General features: G+C 46.1%; 1 protein-coding gene and 1 long non-coding RNA gene across 10 annotated transcripts in view; one reads left to right on the top strand and one right to left on the bottom strand.

Moving 5' to 3' along the window:
• Positions 1-22,576, top strand: part of BCOR (BCL6 corepressor) — an 89,562-nt gene that overhangs the window by 19,649 nt on the left and 47,337 nt on the right. For 8 of the 9 annotated variants that reach the window (XM_084843931.1, XM_084843933.1, XM_084843929.1 and 5 more), the window contains exons 2-3: positions 18,491-18,619; positions 20,355-20,433. In XM_084843931.1, coding sequence (XP_084700057.1) covers positions 18,534-18,619; positions 20,355-20,433 — 165 coding nt within the window. In that variant the 5' untranslated portion in view covers positions 18,491-18,533. Of the gene's footprint in view, positions 1-9,196; positions 10,605-18,490; positions 18,620-20,354; positions 20,434-22,576 lie in introns of those variants that run through there. The other variant, XM_084843932.1, reaches the window with a different exon arrangement.
• Positions 3,615-10,317, bottom strand: LOC146349979 (uncharacterized). Its single transcript, XR_014789138.1, has 2 exons — positions 8,426-10,317; positions 3,615-7,151 (listed from the first exon to the last, which is right to left on the bottom strand). It is a non-coding gene; the product is annotated as an uncharacterized LOC146349979 (long non-coding RNA).

Genomic DNA, 22,576 nt, shown 5'->3' on the forward strand with positions numbered 1-22,576 from the left:
GTTTGGAACATGCACATGTGAATTAACTGAAGATTGCTGTTTTAAATGTTTTACTGGCCTGCTCTTAGGCCAGGCGAGGTAATTGTACAATAGGTGCTATGGGTCCTGCAGTATTTGCCCAAAGTCAGATTGATTGATTGATTGCATTTATACCCCGCCTTTTTTCCTCTTGCAAGGAACCCAAGGCGGCTTACATTACCATCCTCCTGAAAACACCTGCAAGATTTTGCATCTTCAGACTTTTGTCCTAGTTACAAGGGACCAGGGCTGGCCCAAGACATAAGGCAGGGCAGCAAATAATGCCCCCTTTGATTAACTTTGATTAATTTTGTACATTTTACAGTCAGGGAGGAGTACTGCTGTTTAGAAGTGAGTTCAGGCTGCCTGCCCCAGGCCTCCCTTAATTTTCTCTTTTCTGGCACGGCCACTCTAAGCACCAGGCTGCTGGATCTAGCCACATGTTTAATTTGCTAGGATAACCACGACCTAGTGTTGCTTTGCAGCATTATGGGGAATTTAAAAAGTGGCTGCCACCAGAGCCAGATTAGCCCCCCCCCCCCCCGGCTCACTGACAGAGGAATGCCCTCTCCCAGAGGTCCCTTTGCCCAAGGCCCCCTCCAACATGTGAGGCAGAGTGAGGCAGCTGATCTGGGGGGTCATAAAAGGGCAGTGAATTGTTTAATTTTTTATTGTTGTATTTTTATTGTGAAGCAGGGGAGAGGCACTTGTGAAATTCCCTTCCCCTTTCTTGTGCCAAAATAACTAGACATGCCTTGGGTACTATAATTTTGTGTGTGTGTGGAGGGGGCATTATTTGCTGCCCTGCCTTATGTCTTGGGCCAGCCCTGGTCCCTTGTAACTAGGACAAAAGTCTGAAGATGCAAAATCTTGCAGGTGTTTTCAGGATTGTAACTTTGATTAAATTTGTACATTTTACAGTCAATTTACAGTCAACAATTACTTACTCCAGGATGGTTTTACTGATGCCCATTTGGCTATTCACAACTAATTCAAGAATAGGTGGTTTTGAGGGTTGCAGAGTCGATGATTTCATGCCTGTTTTTATGCTGGCTCATCTTGTTTCCACATTTTAAAAACTGACACAAAATCATTCATGATAATCATACAAGTTTAACAAAATCTGTGTTCCTTCTATAGAGCCATCTTTTGTCAAACTTTTTGGACTGGGTTGGAGAACTTTCTGCAAAATAATTTTAAGAGTGTTCATCCACACTGGAAGTTGGCATGTTTTCCTTAAAACACCACAACAAAGCACAAGGCAATAAAACAAAAATCAATATTTAAAGGGGCATGGGGGAATTAGAGGCAATAAATGCACCACAGAAAACCATCAGTGCACCTTTTAAAAGCACCCTGAGAATGAGATGTCTTACATTAGTGACGATGAAAAGGTAAATGTAGTTTGAGAAGAGAGGTCTGTTACCTCAAGCAAAACCTGGTTTGAGGACAGAGCCATAGATATCCATTTATGTATCCATGGCTTAGATACATAAATCCGAATGCTTCTACATGTCTCCAGTGCACAAATGGAGGATGCCAATACTCAAAGCATGCTGGTAACCAAACTCTCTGATCTGAAAGCCCTGCCCTGTCATTCCAGATGCACTCTACATATGCTCAATGTTTTCTCTAGCTAGCTTGCAGGTGCAGGAAAAAAAAAGTTCTAGCCAGCGTCTGGCTCCAGGACTCCAGAAGTGGTTTCTGAGGTTGAACTTGATATCACCAGGTTCTTATACTGGAGGGCCCTGTTTGAAAATGAAGTATAGAAGCTGCTTGGTTTTCTAGCTTACCGCACCCCATCAGTGGCAACCAATTTGTTCCTATATATCTTTTGGGAATAGGAGTTGGCACTGGCAGGCCTGCAACATTGTCCTCCTTTAGCAGCAGATACCAGGGAACGGCTAGTTGCATTAATGCAACCCCGATGCAGGGGCACAGAAAGGAACCTCCAAAGTCAAACTAGGCCTTGCTCATCACACACATGAGTAAAACCAGTATAAATTGCACCATTGTGGGCAAACAGTGGTTTCACATTTGACCCTACTAAATGGGTTTATTAAGGGCAGAATTAAATTGTGGGAGGCAAATTGGGGGGTAAATTTTCACATTCTTTCTGGATTTAAGAGTGCTTTAGCCTAGTACAAGAGCTCTTTGTAGACCAGCTCCAACAAGCAATTACACCCTCAGTTAAATGGGAATGGCTTTGGTTGAAATTTGAACATGCAAAACCTTCACAAAGTGAGGCTCAGCCAAGGTGCTTGAGGTCAAGGGCTGTGATCCTAAGCATACATCCTTAGATGTAAGTCCCACACTGAACTAGCTGGGCTGTGATCACTCTGAAATCAGTCTGGTAGCGAAAGGTGATTTGGGAGTTCAAGAAAGGCATGCCTTTTGCACACAGTGGGATAAAATGTCCTCCTAATAAAGACTGAATCAAAATTGTGTGCATGTGTGTATGTGAGAGAGGGTAGGGGAGAGAAGGGCAGGAGCTATGCACAATGTGTTAGTGTTCTGACTTACATGAGAATTCAAAACAGAACTGGATTAATTTCTAATGGCGAGCTCATTTGGGCAGCATTTATCAAATAAATCTGTGCATCTTGCATTGGTTTTATGTTAACTATTATAAGATGAAGTTGTGAAACAAACTGAATTCACTCTAAGACAACTTAGGCTGCTATTCTCACAATTGTTATGTGTTAGAAAACAATGGAGCAGAAACGGTTCCCAAACATAACAAATCTTTGTCTGTTGCTTCATTTGCAGGGTTTCCCCCCAACTCTTGCACAGATATTCACCTGATAGCCATTTCCAATCATTTAGTAAGAGAACAACATTTTGTGTGACTCTGCTCTTGGTTCCCTGATTGAAGGTCCTGGTTAAAGCTGCAGTGCTAAACGCACTTACAAGGGAGTAGGTCCCAATGAACTCAGTAGAGCTTATTCCTTAGTAAACATGCTTAGGATTGTGCTGTATGGGAATCTAAGCTGCAGCATATATTTGGGCCTTCTATCTGAATGAACTGAGAAACCACTGCTTTCAAAGCAAGATTGGACTACCAAAAGAAAATGGACTCACAGCTTGCATTCTGCTCTGGCTTCAGCTTTGAAACACCATTTGACCAACAAGCAGGCCATTCTCTATACCAGGGGTGGGCAACTGTCCATTTTCCAACCTCTGGACTTCCCCGGGAGCCATACTCCTGCCACTGCAGCAGCAAAAGCCTCAGCAGCAAACCACTACAGAGACTCAAAAAGGTTACATTTAGCTTGAAAACATGGTAGATTTTACACTTTGGAGTCTCTATAGTGGGTTGCTGCTGAATTTCAGAGGCAAACCACCATTTTCTTAAAAAAATGCTGCTGTACCACTGAATTTAAGCATTGTGGGCCACATTCAAGGCCATGGAGGCCTGCATGCTGCCTGCCCCTGCTCTATACACCTGCACAAGCTTTCAGTGTTTTGTGTTTTTTTTCCTGTCTTTCTAAGATTTAACAGCTGGTTTGAGAGACTGGGGTTGGCGGCTTTTCTACAACAGTGTTTTTAAAGCACAGAGCAAGGTGGGTTTTTTTGTTGTTTTTTTAACTAGCACACTGATGAAAACACATTACAATCACCCTTGCAATCGGAGTGTCTGGTACCTACTATGAATCTCTCTCCTTTCTGTTTTGGCCTAGTGCAAACTAGAATCACTACTGGCTGTGGAATGGAGAGAAGGAATTATAAAATCATCCACCTGGAAATGACCCTGACTTGTAATACAACTTGATGCCATGCAGCACAGCCCTATGCATGTTTAGACAGAAAAAAGTCCTATAATTCCCAGCATTCCCCAGCTAGCATGGCTGTCTAAACCTGCATAAGATTGCACCCTAAGTGATCTATCTGAAATACTGCTTTATTGCATGACATTGCCTTGGATCCTAGCCTTTGTGCTGGCTCAGCGGGAGTGGAACCTTTTGTCCGCAGTGACCTTTTGATCACACATGTACAAGAAACTCTCTGCTCTGCCACAGCCTCAATGGCACCTGAGCAAGTTGGAGTAGTTTAATTCCTTCTCATAAATTTTACAGATTAGGTCCCATTTGGGAATCACTCTGTAATGCAGATCAGTTTCTTGCTTATAGACAATGGAAATGATTCTTGTGTCTAACAAACTCTATCTTTATAGCCCATTGATAGCTTATACAATTTCCCCACCTTGGGAGAGTGCATCAGGGCATTAATGCAAGTGACCCAGGGTGGCTTTTAGGGTGATATTACCATGAATCAGGGCTTTTCATGCTTCTGGTGTAATGGATGAAGAGGAAGGCACATATCTCCTCCTGCATTGAAATGCAAGAACTGTCCCCACATCTGTTGCCTATGCAGCTCACCCTGTGCGATTTCCTGCTTCAGACATTACTCCAGAAGCACTCCTACATCTGCTTGTCTTTTTTCTCTGTGATGTCTGAAGCAGCTCTTTGGGAACCTTTTAGCGTGTGTTGTTTTATTTCTATGTACGACTTAACGACTGAACAACAACAACCATGTAAGGAAATTCACACACACACTCCATTGAAAGTAACTTTGAGTGTAATAGGGAGAAGGAGCCATGTTTAACTTGAATATGCATTCTAGCATCCTTAGGTTTTATATTTGAATTACAGATGTGGAAAATGGGGAAAAAACGTGCTGTTAATATCTGTGAAAATGCAATTTTTACATCAGTTAAGAGCTTCTATATAGTTTGGAAATATGTCTCATTGATTTCAATGGAATGCACTTTAGGGCTGCAGCCACACTTGCTAAGGAATAAGCTCCATTGAACTCTGTGGGACTTGGAGCAAGGTGTATAGGACTGGGCCGCAAGCAATAGAAATCTTAGGAATAATTGCAATATCCTTTGGCTTGCGGAGCCAATCTTTTAAAATTCAGCATATTTCTCCTGGGTTGTGAACTGAATCTCTTTTGGGGAGATGCTGATTTGTTTAAGGGCTACTGGCATATGTACATCGAGTTTTAGACCTCCGCACTCTCATGCGGCATATCTGTCAGTCTCCGACTCCAATGCACAAAGCACTCTGGGTGGAAGATACCCCCAGCAGTCATTCATTAAGCGCCAGAGCTATAAATCGGGCTTTTAAAGTGACGTCTGCCATTTTCTGGAGGAATGTTGCTTGCGAAACTACTTTTGCCTTGGAGCAAAGGCGGAAAGATAAACACGACTGCCTCGCCAAAACACTGGCAAATCTTTTTCCTGCTTCCACAAATCTCTTAAAGTCAACCGGCATTATTTTTCCAGGATTAGTCTGCTGCCTCGGGGGTGGGGGGACTGTCGTTTGCTTTTTATTTTGGTCTTAAGGGGGAAAAGAGCTAATGCAAATTAGAGGAAAATAATTTTCTTTCAGCGATATGCAATGTATTAGTCACTTGTTATCGTGCTTGGAGGCAGACCTCATTTGCGCGTCTGCCAGCTCGCTCACATCTGCTCCGAGCTGTTCCGGGCATTTTAACCTTGGCGGTGTCGTGTCGTAGTCCCACGGATCAAGAGCCAGTAATTAAGGCTCTAAGCAGCAGCAAAAATTCATAGCCGCCCATCTGCAGCGCAGTTGCTTCCGTGCTCAATCCCACCCCCCACCCCGCGACCCCGTTTCGGGGCCGACTTCAACATAGCAAGGCGGCAGGCGCTGCAGTGGTCCTGAGGACTTCTGCAGAAGATGGAGGTGGCGGGCGGCTTTCCTAGCCCCAGGGCACCGGCCCATAGTCAGCCTAAAAATTCGGGGTGGGGGGAGAAAGGAGGCAGTTCATCTGGTTTGCAGGCCTTTTAAAGACAAAACTTTAAACTGTTTTTTAATTATTTCTTTGTAAAAACTTTTTTTTGGGGGGGGGATTTAGCCCCCTCTCCCCCGCCTACGAAGACAGCCTTGGGAGATTAAAACCAGAGCGCGCGTCTAAACCTGGGGGATCGACTATCCAAGGGAGCTTCTGATGCTTTCAGTCAAGGAGAAATAGGTATTGGTGAAGAGGTCTCCGGCAGACCGGAGGCCTCAGCCTTAATACGTGCTCTGCTAGGTGCTGCTTGGTCCTGGGGTTTGAAGAAGAGCTTCGCGTCCCGAGTACTTGCGTCCGCGTGGGTGGCTGCGTTAGGACTTGGGGAGGAGTCCCATTTTCAAGCGTGCCTGCGCAGCGATGAAGCTCAGCGAGTTGTGCATAGTCCTGGCCTCGGCCAAACTGACCTTCAGTGTGTATCCTGTCCTTCCATACAAGGAAGTATGTCCCACTGTGGGGCTCACTCCCATCGTGTAAGGGTACATAGGCTGCAGCCTTAAGCGGCGATCCTATGCTCGCTTACCTGGGAGTAAGTCCCATTGAACTCAGTGGGGCTTACTTCTGAGTTAACTTGCCTAGGATTGCGCCACAGAAGGACTAACTTAAAGTAGTGGACAGCACTTCCCACACGAATGGTGCTGGAAATGCTAATCTAGGGAAACCTTGATGAAAGAAAGGGCTCTGTAGAAGAAACCGCTGGCGTTTGATGGGACAGGGGCCATAGCTTTCACATTAAATGTGAAACCATCCCCGATCTAGTGGGTTGCAGATGGTTGTCACATAGCTCCTCTTACGACATTTAAGTTTGTTGTTAAGACACGGTGTGTCTGCGCGCGTGTGTGCGCATATAACGCTGGTAGTTTTAAAGACGCAAGATGATGGTGGCTGTTCTGATTTTCACTTTTGCGGGGTGGGGAAAAGACTAAGGCTAAGATCGCAAGTAACGGGGAGTTTTTCTGCACAAGCAGGACGATCCTGGCACCATTAATTTCAATGGGGCTTGCGCAGGGCACGCCTGCGCTACATTTCGTCCTAAGCTGCTTTGTTCAGGCGTCGTTTCACTGAAATGAGGGAGGTTGCTCCTCCGGAGTAAGTTCCTTTGGGGCTTGCATTGCAACCAGCACATCGGGGGCTTCAACTTAGCAACCGCTTTCCAAGAAGCGACGGTCGCTTCTCTTCCCACCCCCGCCTCGAGAAAATAGTCTCCATTCGCGAGCGCTTAACTCCCGAACCAATCTGGTGGCTGGCGAGAAGGCGGCGGCGGCGGCGGCGGAGGAGGCGAGGGGGCCGACGACGCAGGCAAAAGCAGGCAGACGGTCCTGCGGGGGAAGGAAGAGGATTTAAGGCTAGTTAAGCTCGGCAGAGCGTTCGACAGCGAACCAACCACGCTGAATCTCGCGCTGTCGGCGCGCCGGCCATTTGCTGAATAATGAGAAGCTGCTGCTTCTCCCCTCCCGAGGGAGTCGCCTTCACACAGGCTCCCTCTCGGAGGTGGCGGCTGTGTGTGTGTCTGCCGGGGGAAAAGGGAGTGGGAGGCGCTGTGCTCCCAATCAATCAGACCCTCGATGCTGTTGCTCCGAAAATGAGGAAACCACAGGCACTGTCAGCCACAATTAAGCAAAATCAACTCGCCCGTGATCAATATCTACTCGTTTCCCCGGTGAATACGGGGGCCGTCGCTGCCCTCTCTGGACCTCCACAGAGCGACTGCCTGGCTGAGTACGCAGAGAAGAGCAGCAGCAGCAGCAGCAGCAGCCGCCCTGGCGAACTGGGGTAGTCAGTGGGAAAGAAAGGGCGAGGATCTCATTAATCATCTCCGTGTATAAAGAAACCGGCGTATGTGTGTGTTGGTATTAGACGCTGGTGCTTATAGAAGCAGAGGGTGTGGACCCAGCGAGTCTACCATTTCATTTAAACTCGCCTCGAACAGGCCTTTGGTCTATTTATACATTGATGGGCATGGCTGGATGCCCCGGATCTCGTCTGATCTCGGAAGCTAAGCAGGGTCAGCCCTGGTTAGTACTTGGATGGGAGACCGCCTGCGAATCAGGCTTCCTGCACTGAGCAGCGGGTTGGACTCCACGGTCTTGTAGGCCCCTTCCAACCCTATGATGCTATGTCTGTGTGTCCCACATGTGCACGATTTAGTTGCATATGCTGCGTGTGTGCGTTTTCTTTCTCTAAGTACTTTATTAAAGAAGTCGGCAAAGTAGTTTTTTTTCTCTTAAAAGAAGTTTCTTACTAAGCTACTTTACATAATGTACACCAAACTCCCCTGAATGCTGGGATTTCCCCTGCTCTACGTTTAATGAAAAGATACTCAGGCCAGAATCCACAGAAGACATAAAACCAAGACCTTGGATTGTGATCCCAAAATAAGTTTTTGGCGGTGAAATCTGTCTCTCCACCCTCGAAGGCCGGCTGTACAGCTCAGGGCAAGGGAGCCGCCTCGGCCTCTGTGACTGAGTGAGGCCTACAAAGGGTTAATGGGCGTGTGGCCGCAGGCGCCAGAGGAGGCCAGCGCGGCCTCGCCTGCGTTTTCCCCAGGCTCTAGCTTGGCTGACACAAAAGGAGGAGACGTTTGCTTAATTACCTGAAAGGCACAGTTGTGCCTGGCTGGCTGGACTACTCTCTCTTCTAGCCCGCCGCAGCCGCCGCTCCTCTTCCGCCGCCGCTCCGCCTCTGTCGCTGCTTGCCTGTTGTCTCTGAAAGCAGCAGCACTCGAGCGGCAGCTGCGGCGGAAATCTCGCTGCTGAGCCTGTTTGCCTAAAATGGCGCGGCTGGTCCGGGAGCGGAGAAACGGAAAAGGGCTAGGACTGGCTGGAAAGGCCGAAGGGGAGTCGTGGAAGGCAGTCTGCGGAGGTGGATGGGAAGGGGCGCTCGAACGCAGGCGAAGCGGAGCTCCTTCCACCGCGCTGCTGGCCCCAACCCTAAAAGGCGAAGCCTATCCAGAGACGGGTGTGTGTGTTCGTTGGCGTATCACGGATGTCAAGAACGCTACAGCAGTGGACTGGGTGAAGCTGCTGTTTGCTGTCGACGTTGTGAGAACTGGACCGTAATGGGTGCCCAGGCTAAGACATTCCTGGGTGGGAGAGTGAAAGACACGAAGTCTCGCGCAATGACTCGCTCGTTAGACGGCAATTTTTCAAAGCTTTCTTCCTTTTTGGTAAAAAGCTCAATCCTACACGTATCTCCTCAGAAGTAAGCCCCATTGAATTCAATGGGAAGTGGGTTTGCAGCTTGAGTAGTCTAAGCTTGGCTGCCTTGGTTTTTCTTTCCTGCAGCTGTAGAATCTTTTCCAGCTGACCATACATTCGAAACAAAACAAATAAATACGCCCCAAATATTTGTCTCTTACGGGGCTGTCCCTCAAAGATTCAGTCAGTTGAGTTGAACAAACATGCCGCGCAGCTTTTCACAGGTCTCAGACTGACATTTAGAGGGGGAGGGGTCGGCGGCAAGGTTATTTGAAGGCTCGCCAGCCATTTTACCTTTCCCTTATTGACGGGCTTCCCTCGCTCCTCTCCCCTCCCCCTTCCGCCCCCGCATCACTTATTCACAAGTTTTGCTTGCAAATGGCGGTAAAGAATTGAAGTCGCGACGCTTGGCTTCGCGGTTTATAGGAAAAGGAGACGCGGCGGCGGGAGACGGTCGTTGTGTGGCTGTGTTCCGAAGCCCTACGCATGATAGAGGAAACATCGGGGGAGGGGGAGGAGAATGAGGAGAGAGAAAATAATTTGAAGTCTGTCCCCCCTCCCGCTCCTGCTCCCCCTCCCGGGAAACGAAGCAAAATATGAAGCCACGTTCTCTCTTCAAAGTAGGGTAGCCGGGAGGGACTCCCTGACCATTCAGGGAGGGGCAGGAAAGCCCTTTACATTCCTGGAGCTGCACGGAAGTTGGCTGGGGTTGCGGAGTGCTTCCTTCTTCCCTGCGTCCTCCTTAACAGCTCATCCCTCTCCGCTCTTGAAACAGACAGACGCACACCACCACCTCTGTTTCCAAGGAACTATGCTCCCCCTTCCCCTAAAAGCGAGCCTTCTTGGGAGACGAGCAGGAGACAGGCAAAGAGCGCCGCGTTCTCTTTCTGCGCCCCACCCCTGGTATTATCTCGGGGCAGGAATCCTTCGCTGGATACCGTCGCCTGGCCAGCTGATATACAGCAAAACAGCTCTGGCCGCCCTGAAATGCCCACACAGCGTTTTGTTTGCGCGAGAGGAAAGTCCAGATCGCCTCGCCGCACGTGACGGTGCGGGGAGCCTCGAGAGAAACGTGCGCTTACGGAAGAGGAAGTTGAAAATCTCTAAAGTGAGACACTAGACCGGCTCCTTTCTTTCTAAGTGCGTTGCTCTGCCAAACTTCAGAAGTGTCGTGCCCAACTCCAGTATGCATTTTAGATTGGTTTAAGACATTACCGGCAGTCGCATTGTACTTCGTTTTATGGCCAAACGAAATGCCGCACGTCTAGGCTAAAGGTGACCCCCCCCCCCGCGAATCCGTCCGACAGACACTTAGATTGCTGTCTCCTATCTCGCCTCACAAATATACTTCAAGCCTTGTGCCTAATGCATTCCCTTCTGCCGCCCCCACAACCCCATATTCAAATTTATGGGACCACATTTATTAACCATCCAATTACTGTCGCTGCTAACAAACCAAGCAACATAATGAAAATATTGCAAATTCCAATCATATCTTATCCTACAATCAGATGTAGTATTACCTTGGACTAAGGCCCATTAAACACGGTGGAACGTAGTTCTGAATAAACATTGGTATGACTGGGCCACACTCTCCTAAACTGCAGAGCCTGTTTGTAAACTGTTAAAAGAAAAGGGGAGCATAACGAAACTTGAGACCCAATGTGGTGCAGTGCAGCCTTCCCTACCTGGTGCTGTCCAGATGTTTTGGACGGCAACTCCCAAGATTTCTAGCCATTGGCCATGCTGCCTGGGCTGATGGGAGCTGAAATCCAAAACAGCTGGAGGGCTCCAGGTTGGGGAAGAATTGTGCAGTGGCTGCACTACAGGAGTGGGGAAATTGCAGTAATGGCCATGCTGATGGAAGTCTGAGTTGAACAACTGGTGAGGCACAGGTTCCCCACCCTTGGGGCTGGTGTAGAACTAGGACTGGGAAGAGGATGGGCCATTGTCGTAACTACCTCACAGGATTGTTGTGAGGCTTAAATAGGTAGAGTGAGCCAGGTAGGTATGCTCCTTGAGGTCGCGGGAGAAAAGGCATTTCTAGCATTTTAGCGAACGAAAGCGTCCCGTCGACCCTCAGAGTTCAGGCTGCGTGCATGTGAGGCTACTCGCGAGTAGACGGGTTCAGCTTCAGTACAAGGTATCACTGAAATGGAAGATAAGGTAGCCACCGCCCACTTTTATTCCTTCCTGCTGTTGTGAGGGTCAGTCGCCTTTCTAGATGTGATCCTTCACTACATTTAGGTTAGCAGAGAACCAAGGGAAACGGGATCAGAGCTGGGCAGACTTACTGCCTTGTTTTCATTTCCGAGGCCCTTGTTTGCTCCGCTCGGTCAGCGCCACTTGCGCGGTTCCAACTCTGACCCGCCGACATTAAGTATACACGTAGTTTGCTAAAGCTAGAGCCGCCTGCAGTTCAGCTGACGACGGGTCTGTGGTTTGTGCAGTGGAAACTGGCGGGCTGCCAAAAGGAGCTGGAGGTGGAAAGAGTAAAGGCGCCAAAAGGGAACTCGTGCGCTCGCTGCATTCTCTCCTTCCTGGCTCGGCGGAGCTGCCTAAGCCCGGCTGCGGCTTCCTCTCCTGTTATTTCGCTTTCACCTTTTTAGTGCAGCACTCGCTAGCAATAAAAGCGTCCTCCCACAATAGCGAGCCGCGGGAAAGCGGGTGGGCAGAGAGACAAGAGACTGCTTCATGGCTTCCCCTGACCCCTCCCCTGCTTCCCCAGGAGGCAAGAGCGAGGCGCTGCTTTTCCTCCGAGTCCTTCCCTTGGCCCGGGGCACCAGGTTTCTCTAGTTCGCAAAGGCAGGAACGTGCTAGCAAAACTTTGCTTTTGCGCCCGCCGCTGGCGTCAGCGACTGCCAAAAGTCTGTTGCTGTTGCGAGGGAGATGCAAGTGTTTCCCTTTTGGAGGGAAGAAAAAGGCGGCGGCGGATGGAGGTGGGGACGCGGAGGATCAAACGGCCGCGTCGGGTCCTGCGTGCGTTTGTCTGCCTCACAGTGTCACGGAGCTGCGGTGGCTAGGGGTGCCCAGAGAACTGGGTGTTCAGCCAGACACGACGCGCGCCGGGACTGCTTTTTTCAGTCTGCCCTGTAACCTGAGCGCGGCAGACTGGGTGGGGGAAGGGAGGCTCTGCTCGGCAACAGACGCGGAGCAGGTTGCCGCTTGCACGCCCTTTGCACGCTCGCCGTCTTCCCTTTGCAGCGAAACCAACTCTGTCGAGCAGCCTGATGGCTTTGCCAGCGAGACGCCTCCGGGAAGGAAATTCTGTGGCCTATTTGGCCGCTCGGAGTTTGGCTTTTGCTGCCTTGGGTCACATTCTCGCCAAACGAGCGAGCGAGCACGCCTCGTTCTTAAGGAGGTGCTGCGTGATTCCCACCCCTCCGGAGTGGGGAGGGGAGGTGGCGGTTCAGCTCCGGCTGGTACGGACGGAAGCTGCTGCTCCTACAGCAGCGCTTAGTAACTCCAACCGCGTTCCTTAGCATGTGCGAGCTGCGTGTAAACGGCGGGGGCCTTCCATGCAAGGATGGGGGTGGGGTGGAGATGACAACAGAAAACAAGTTTTTTTTAGAAGGGTGAACACGAGACGTATAGATAGTGCTATATTTGTTGATGTCTGTTTCCGTCTGTTCCTTCACCAAACCCCTCCAAATATATCTAAAGCACATCTATACGACCAGTGATGAGTGCTACACAACAGGGCGATTTATGGATGTAGAAGGAAATCGGGGGTTACGGTAAGGGAAGTTGTTCCCTTGGGGCGGGGGATGTCTTGACACGAATAGAGGGGTCTTTCCATTTCAGGCCAAAGCCGATTAGGCTGTAATCTTCAACATACTCATTTAGGAAACGTTCAGTCGAAATACATACGCACTACGCTTCAGCATCCGTTATTTTAGGGCAGGGTCGATCTCCTAAGTAGGCGGAACACTAAAAAAAACAACAGCATCCCACTCCCCCGGCCCCCATCAAAAACCTAGCTCAACCAAAACAAAGAGTCTTGTGGCACCTTAAAGACTAACTTTTTTTCCTGGCATAAATTTTCGGGGACTAGTATTCAGATTAAAGTGAACGGGGCCTCTAGTTCGTATTTGAAAACAAGTATTTCAGTTGACTTCTATTGATAGCCCTTTAATTTAAAATATGTATACCCCCTTTCAACATGGTTCTCAATGCGGTTGATTACTACCTAGGACTAACCTAGTTCGAAATAGCTCTACTCCTATGTACGCTTACTTGGGAAGAGGTCTCCCTCAACATAATAGGGCTTCGTTCTAAGAAAACATGCAACTTATTCTTATTTCAGTGGGATTTTCAAATAGGTCTAGGATTGGGTTTCAGATATGTAAGAGTTTCTTTGATTTCACTGGGATTTCCAAAGTAAAGCCTGTGGTGGTCGATAAATCCAAATGCTCCCGCATTGTGGATCCATTACTTACGGCACAATCCCATCCATGTTTGGACCGAAAGAAAGTCCAACAATCCTATGGATGTTTAGACACAACTCCCAGCATTCCCCAGCCAGGATGTAGGAGTTGTGGCGCTTTTTTCTGTCCAAGCATTGATAGGATTGGGTCTTAAGTAGGGGAAAGAGTTCCTTATCTTTAAAATTATACACAAAGCAGGAGTGTATGACAAGCAACATTTATTTTCCTTCTCTCAGAACCCTTTCCCCCTTGATGGGCCCTAAGAAGAAACACTGAGTGAATGGAGTCTGAAGAGTTAAAGTCTGTTGCTTGTTGCAATGAAATTATGGCTGGCAGTGGCGCCGCTGTTTGTTCAACAGACCTCCACTTTTAAACAGTTCACAAAAAGTTCATCAGGGCGGCGGCGATTATAAATAACGTATGCATGAATCCCACTGCAAAGCTCGACCCTGAAAATGAGCAGAAACTAACAAACATCTCGCCCCACCCACCTCCCGAAAGGATCATCCTGATCAGCGCGGGTGCTCTGCTGTTCTTTTGCACGATCCCCAGGAACCGACTCAGCCGCTGCAAGACGCCCAGCTACAATCCTCTCCGGGCCTCCAAAAAGGCTTTTCGCTCCCAGTCCGGTGACTCCGCCCTCCCTTGCTTATCAACGGGTTTCACTCGTGCCACCGGAGTGCGGCGGCAGCGGCAAAGATGCTCAAAGGGAGAATTTTGCAACCGCTTCTGACCGTTGCAAAAGCTCCGCGGCAGACCTGGTTATCCACTCCCCGTGCGCTCCCCCCATCTCTGCAAACACCTTTGCTTGAGGCTAGTTTCGTGGTGTGGAATAGGAAAGAGCGAGGCTTGTCTTCCAGCAGACGGCAACATAGTTTTCTTTTTCTCCTTGGCTTTTTTATTTTTTTATTATTATTGTAGCGTTTTGGGAGGTTGACTATCGTATCTGTGCCGATTGTTGTGCAATCTGCCGTTGACCTTTTGCTCTTTCCAGCTAGCAAACCTTTACATTCAGAGCGTAGTTTCACTTGCATAGCGCGCTCCTAAACATACATGGCATTGGAAGCAAGTTACCTACTTCACTAGAACTTCGAAATGAGTTTGCTTTAGGGTTGCACTCTTGCAGTATTTAATTTTTTGCAAAGCGTTGTACGACGTGAGAAAGGCACACCAGCTGATGGCAACGATGCATTTCCAGCAAGGAAGCCAGGAGTATTAGCTCAGTTGCTCTAATAAGTAAGATTAGGATCCCTGGCATGTTTTCTCTTTTAAAAAAGGGTGTGTGCGAAAGACAGAGGGAGCGGCGTCCCCCGGCCCCACTTCAGACAGCCCTATCTATTTGGACTTCGTGTCCACTCCATTCCTTACAGATGAGGCAGCACACTGGGCGGCTACTAACCGTATGTAAAACTCTAAATCACTCTCTCCAGGCTGTGGCTGCTCCATCTGAAAACATTACGAGCCGTGCATCTGGAAAACAGTAAATCTGTTCAGCAAAACCCGTCTTTCCAGTGGAATAACTCCTTTTGAATGATAGTGCAATATTTCCTCCTAGCCTCTATGGTGGCGGGGAGGGGCGGGGCGGGGCGGGGGCGGGAGAGGGAGTGTGAGGAGGAGAACGAAGGGTAAAAAAGTAGGGTGTAGTTTCCTTTTCCCGCAGCAATTTCGGCTGACTTCGTTATTGTTGAAAGCTACCTACTACTACGCAGGGAGGGCAATATGCCATTTCATTAAAATGCATTTCCTCCGTGCGTGGGGTTCTACACAAAGGGCTTCTTCAAGGAATTGAGGGACCGGGGGGGGGGGAGCGAGCGGCGTGAGGAGACAGACACGACTGGGAGATGCTTGAGAGGAGACGACTTGGCGTTTATTTCTGAGGGCCTCTCTGATCGTATCGACCATTGCGTAAAACACAGTCTGGTCCCCCCCCCCGCTCCCCTTTTCGTATATTAAGAAGGGTTAATTCGCATATTTTGGTGTCTGAACCAAGCACGGTAACTTAAGCTTTTTAGCTGAGAGGCATGTTTATGCGCGGGCGCACTTGGCGTTTTCTGATGGCCTTCTCTGTACGCCAGGGCTGACCTCACGTTGCTTGCTGGTGCTGTCGTTTGCTCTCTGGTAGTCCCGCTGTACCTGATTGAGCAAGAGAGGTCGAAGGACTGCCGACCTAGGGGCCGGGCCTCACCTAACCAAGCACAGTCAGAATTTAAAAGCCAATTTAAATGGGGACTCTCTTCGAAGGAAATAACTGTGCATACGGTAGGATTGTAGGCTGCACAACGCGATCCTAAGCACAACGTTTGAGATTGCGGCTGTGCAATACGATCCTAACCACATTTTAAACTTAGATTATAATGTGTTCAACGTGACTTCGTCTCTGGGAAGTACATTTAGTATTGCAGATCTAGCGTGTCTCATTCTTTTTCTTTCTTTTTAAGCGCTGGTCCCTCCCATTAGTGAGGAGTTCTGTGTATGTGTGCAGTTTTTTCTTTTGGTGAGGAAGAGCTGAAGGAGTATCCTGTGCATTAAAGGCTCCCCCTACTTATTAACCCAGCATTTAACAGCGGGATGCAGGCTGAAGCTCAGTCAAAAGAAACGACTGAACCTCCAAAGAGCAATTAAAATCCAGCACTGGAATAAATCATGCGCCGCGATAATCGTGTTAATAAAACGCAGCTTGTCCTGACACTTCACTCATGCAGCAAACTAGAATTTAATGCGGGTGGAGATGGCTCGTTCGGGGAGGGAATAAAGGCAGGCGAGGCCCTTCTGTTCCTGGACGCGAAAATCCGGTTGCCTTTCACCTGCCTTCCCTGCTGCACGCAGCGCCGATCCTTTCGGACTGCTAATGCTTCTCCAGTGAGCCCGCTAATGATTTCTTTCCCTGGAGTGAGCAGGCGTCATTGAATTACTGAAAGCACTCAAAGCAGCAGCACAGCAACAACAGCTCCAATGGTAAAAGCCACCAGGGTTTGGTTACTTAATCAAATCAAGGGGTAGGGAGCTTACCAACCTACTTACTATTTTTAACCCTTTTCTGGGTTGGGATATGAACTCCTACTCCAGGAAAATTAAATTGTTGCCCTTTTAAAATTAGAACCGCTTGTTTGTCTGTGGTATCCCAGTCCTTCAGGGCCCAGGGCATCCTCCTCCAACTTTTTCTTGGAGACAGGAATGTTAGAAACTTCATTTAAAGTGGAAACAAACACTTTGCTGCCAGTTTATTTATTTATTACATTTTTAAACCACCCAATAACTGAAGTTCTCTGGGTGGTGTACCAATCAAAAACATAAAATACAAGGTAGCAATAAAACAATAATAAAACAAGTCAGATAAAAACAAGTTAAAACCAGCAGGATCACATAGCAAAACCAAACGTGAAAGAAGCAGCAGGGATAAAACTGAAAGTCTAGAAACAATTTTTATAATGCCTGGAGGAATAAAAGGGTCCTTACCTTGCACAGAAGACTATAATGTAGGTACCAGGTGAACCTCTCTGGGGAGGGCATGCCACAGACAGGGCAATGCCAGTAAAAAGCCCCTCTATCTCTAGCCACCTGCCTTGCCTCATTGGCTGGGGGCACCCGGGGAAGTGCCTCAGATGATGGCCTTAGGGCATGGATGGGCAAGACGTAGGCATCATGTGGTCCCCATGGCCATCTTTGCAGCACCTCCGCCAAATCTGGAGCTTTTTTTTGCTGTGGCGAAAATTCCTAGTGGATTCATGGAGGAGCAGTGTGTCCCCCTGACCCCTTGAAGTTGCCCACCCTGACTTTGGGCCTGGGTAGATAAATATGGGGGAGAGACTTCTGACTCCAACCAGTTTTTTTTAAATGAATGTTAGGATTACTGTGTATATCAAACCTTCAGTCTTATTCTGACCCACTCCAGTGTCTGCTGTGATTTCATAATTGGATTTCTCCTTACTGGAGTATCTGTTTAGACATAACCTAATTCTATGCACACTGTGTAAGATTCAGGTAGTATTAAGCGCCACTGGTATTAATCCGTTGAAACTTTGGCTGGATATTGACCATTATTTGGATTTTACATTCCATTGACACTTGTGTTAAATTTATGAAAACAAAAAGTAATGAAAACAAAAAGTAAATCTAGCACAGCTAGGCCAGTGTGATTTCAATGGGACAGGAGTGTCTTCCCATTTCTGGATTGCACTCAGCGTATTTAGGATGAGATGTTTTGCAGCACGAGAGAAAGAAAACCCTCTACTGTTGGTAGCAGTGCAAATGATCTGTTTCTGTTTACCAAGACTTTAAAAGCATCAAAAGGGGAATTATCCAAAGGTAAGTCCTTTTACATCCTGTAAAAATTATCCAGGTGCCTAACACCCGTGTTGAAATCAATAGGATGTAAAAGTGCTTACTTTTGCATGGATTTCTGTGTGTGCTGTTTCCTTCATATGTTTTACAGCTTTACTGTTTTTATTGTAAACTTCAATTATTTTTTGGATGCTGCCTTGAACAATTTTAATTAGCAAGGTGGTAGATAAATACTATAAGTAATGTACCAATTACTATTCGTTGGATTTCCTTCTGTTTGAGGTTTTTATTCTGAATAGTACAAAATTCTTTCCTGCAGTGAATAGTGTCATCAGTATATACTGTGATGTCAAAGTGCAGAAACTTCTTGCAGAGTAAGGAACAGGATGAATTCCTAAGGTGTGCTTTGCTTGGGTATCTCAAGGAAGTATCTCTTGCTTGAGTACAAGTCTGGTGCGTTTTATTCATGGGTACAGAATAGGTTTTAGATCTAATGAAAGTCATTGGGGGAAAACCCAGTAATGTTAGATTTGTCAATAACATGCAATGAACCTTAATTTTCCGGATGTGCACCAGGGAAAGAGAGCTATCTCATCTGACCTATAAATGCCCTCAATTTGCCTCTTTTATTGCATGTATTTTAACTAGGCAACTCACACCCTTTACCAATTATGAATTCAGCTGATGATTCCACTGTGATGTTTGCATTCCTTCTAGGCCAATCTTCCTAACTCTTTATTTTTTTTCCTATAGATTATAAACACGTGTGAAGAAGGCCTCTGTTCTAAGTGACGTCATGCTTTCTGCAACTCCCCTGTATGGTAACGTTCATAGCTGGATGAGCAATGAGAGGGTCCGCATGTGTGGGATTAATGAAGACAGGTAAATATTTAAGCTTCAATGAAGTTAAACTACATGATATTTCTGCAGAGTTTCGGAGTTCATTTGCCTTTCTGTTACTTTAGTAGACAGCTGCCTTCTTGCATGGAAATTGGTCCATGGAGAGGTCATTTATGAGGCAACAAGGGGTGGAGAGGAAAGACTTACATGTGATGGGTGCCAACTAGCCCTATTTACTATTTTAACATGCAGTGATGCTTAGGAAACCAGAAAGGGCTTTGCAAAAGATTGGCTCCCAAAGCAACCTCTCTCTCCCCCTCCCCCCCCCTCCCCCCCCTCTCACTCACACACACACACTTATACATACACATAAACACATGTGTACATACACACACACGCGCGCATGAGCACACACACTTGCAATCCTAAATGTATTTATTGGGAACCAGGTCTCACAGGTTTTAACAGAACTTATTTCCAAATGTGCATTTACGGTTGTTGCTGTAGTTCATTATTTTATATTTGTGAAAAAGACTAAAATCATGTTTCTTTTGAATTGTGTGACTATCCACACAATATGGTCTACAAAGATGAATAATTTGCCCAGTAATTAGATGCTTGGATAACTTTCTCCTAGCATAAACGTGATAGTTTACCCCAGTCCAGAGAAAGTTTGTTGTGCTTAAAATTTCATTGAAATCAATGGGACAAGTTAATCATTATACTTTTGGATCGTGCTGGTGATTTCTCTGGATTTGGGCCTAGGACAAATAAGCTCATCAAATATAGTTTTGTTAGATACTTTATAAGGTACTTAACAAGACTTTAATCCTTGTATGATTAAATCTCAACAGGTACAATACGTGCGCCTATGAACTTTTGTTCAGTATTATGGTCTTACAGAAAATACTGTCAGGGATGTGGGACCTCCTTTGGTCATTTCATAACTTTCTCTGCTGGATTATTTGGAAGCAACACCCAGGTGTCGTCAGCGTTAAGACACTCAGCGGGACTCCATGGCACTGCATATTGTAATCAGATGCCAAAGACAGGAGATACACATGAGCCATATGCTATCTTTCTGTTTTTGTCCAACTGCGTCCTGCTGCTATGCCTGTAGGTATAGTTATAACAATAATAGGTCCAAACAGGGAAAACATGTGGGTGTTGCTTTTACCTTAAAAATTGATAGTGCCACTTTAAATATCCATAGGTTTAGAACTGGCCCTTCTGGGTAATGATGAAACTTTCCTTCTGCTGTATGTCAGCAATTGTATCCCCGGGATTTGAAAGTTGGCACCAAGGTGCATTCTTTATCGGTGTTTTCTGTGATAACAAGTCCCTGAGCTGCAACGCTGCTAAGGCACAGATGTGTGGCTCCCTCTTCAGCACCAAACAGCTGACATTTGTATGATATTAGAAGTGTGCGTTAATTTTCTCCTCCCTGTATTTTGTGTGTGTGTGTGTGTATATATAACATCAATATGGTATAATAAATAGTTTGTCCATCCCTAAGAAACAACAGTGCTTACTATTCGCTCATATTGCTATAGGGAAACTTTTGAAATGGAACTTGAGTGTAATAATAAAATACTTTAAACTCTTAAGGAACAAAGCCCTATTGGAGAGCAGATAATGTTTATCCATTCTTGTGTATTAATGTACTAATAAAGACAGTTTAATACAAACATTGCAGGCAAATCAAGATGTCAACACCTTAACATTTTATTTGTAAGTAATTTAATATAGATAGATATATATTTTTTCTTATAAATAGGAAAATCCCAGTTAATGATGGAGATGCCTCAAAAAGCAGGCTGGAATTAAGGGACGAAAATCACCTGAACCACAGTGTGGTAAGAAACTGATAGCTCAATTTGATAACATGTTTTTCATTGTGTTTTTGAATTATGCTTTCATTTACAAATAATTATTAAAGAACCTTTAAGAACAATTGGGACAACTAAAACCCTTAGTTGTTGTTACCCAGAGGTAGCTTTCAAACATTAGGTCAGTACAGTCTTATTATTGGGTTAAAATTGCATTATTTTGTGGCATGAACAAGGCCTCATAGTCAAACTTTTCCTGTTGTCTTTATTTTTATAAGGAGTCTAAGTACTTTTATTCTGTGATATACTTACCACATCATGAGGACTCTTAGGGAAGAATCCAATGCTGCATGAATGAGACAGGACTTTCTCCCTCTCGTCTGTAGCTTTCTGCCCCTTCATAGCAGATTTTGAGGGCATGTGTGGGGCTTCGGGGGAGAGGAATCACACTCCTCCTGGTTCTGCTGATGGAAGCAGTTCTGTCAGTGGAAAAACTTCATTGGATTCCACCGTTTCTCATGATTACCCTAAATAATATTGCATGATATATTATAATTATCCTTTGCAACTTATACATTAGTGATTGACAGCTTATTTGATTTGTTTTGAATTGTGTTTTGATATTTGAATTGAGATTTTGTTTTTATTTGTATTTTTCTATTGTTAGCCACCTTGAGGGCCATTTTTGGCAGAAAAGTGGGATATTAATTAATTAATTAATTAATTAATTACATAACTAAATAAAGAGTCTTGGATTGCCAGAACTGGGGTGTGAGCCCCAGCCATAATATCAATAGAGATACACTTGGGAACTATATGTATGTCATACTGAGCTCCTTGGAAGAAAGGTGGGATACACATATAATACAATGGGATGATGCTTTCAGACCTGGCTCCTGTAGACAGAGATGTGATAGCAGAGAAGATTAGAAACACCTCCTCCCCCAGCTGCATGATTTCTCCAAGGTGCTCAACTATGTGGCTGAAGCTGGTTTTGCTGTCCCTTCCTGTTCAGTAGTGGAGGTGATGCAGCAGAGCTGGCCATGGTCTGAAATAGCAGGTAGAAGGGCTGTGGGGTTCTGCTTCTCTGCCAAGAAATACAGTAGGGAGAGAGGGCAGCAGCTAACTACCATTGGGAGGAGGGAGAACTAGTAGGGACTGTGGTTTGGGGCTGGCTCAGAGCTACTAGAAAATTGGGGTTTGGGCCCTAGGCTGTTTCCCTGGTGACTGAAAGGATGGTGGCACTCGGCCCTTGCCTGTTTGCACCATAGTATGGTTTGTTTCTTCTGAGAAGTGGGCAGCCTACCTTCAGCTATGCAAAATATAGAGCAGAGAGACCATGTGTTTTCTCCTACAAGCTCCTCCTAATTCTGTATGGGGATGCTGGGAAAAGCCGCAGTTTAGACCCTCTGTGGAGGTGCTGGCGTTTGAAGTTACTACAGTGCAATCTGATATATGTGGTTTTGAGCTTTCATATTTTATATTGTTTTATGCTGCACTTAGTGGTTTTAATTTTTGTGAATCACCCAGAGAGGTTTGGCTATTGGGCGGTATAGAAATTTAATAAATAAATATCTATACTTTGCAGTAAGCCTCATTAAGTTCAATGGGACTTACTTCCACGTAAGTCTGTATAGGATTGCTGCTTAAATATCTCTGTTTGGCTATCAGTAAGCAGAGGGATCAAAGTCAAAAAGTATTCTGATGATTATCTCTGATTTAAATTATTTTTGAAGTATGGGTATGTAGTATGTACACCTATGCATCTGAGATGTTTCCCAAGAGCAAACCCCTAAAAGTTGCAGAGGATATGGTTGTGGAAATCTATTTATTTTAATGGGAATATCTGTTGAGTAGCAAAGATTTTAGGAGATTAGTGTTTGAAGGCAGAATCCATGTAGATGTTTGCGAAGTATGAAAGGATCTAAATGCCTATCAAGTTAATCTTATTTAATTTTTTTAAACAAGCTTGGCAGATGACAGACAGGCTCTTTAAACCCAAGTGTGAAGCAGCCAATAATTTTTAAATGTTTGATTTCCTTTAGTTCTCTGCATTTATCAGTTTAATCACCCCATATTTGTTTTTAACAATGAAAAAAATGTTTTTACTTCCTATTGTTTCTAGTCATTTAAAATGTATATATAGCCTTGAGTAGTACTTTGACTAAAT

The sequence above is a fragment of the Heloderma suspectum genome, chromosome 3, assembly GCF_057233095.1.
Source record: "Heloderma suspectum isolate Gila_16-S chromosome 3, 16-S_ref, whole genome shotgun sequence".
In the NCBI taxonomy this organism is placed as follows: domain Eukaryota; kingdom Metazoa; phylum Chordata; class Lepidosauria; order Squamata; family Helodermatidae; genus Heloderma; species Heloderma suspectum.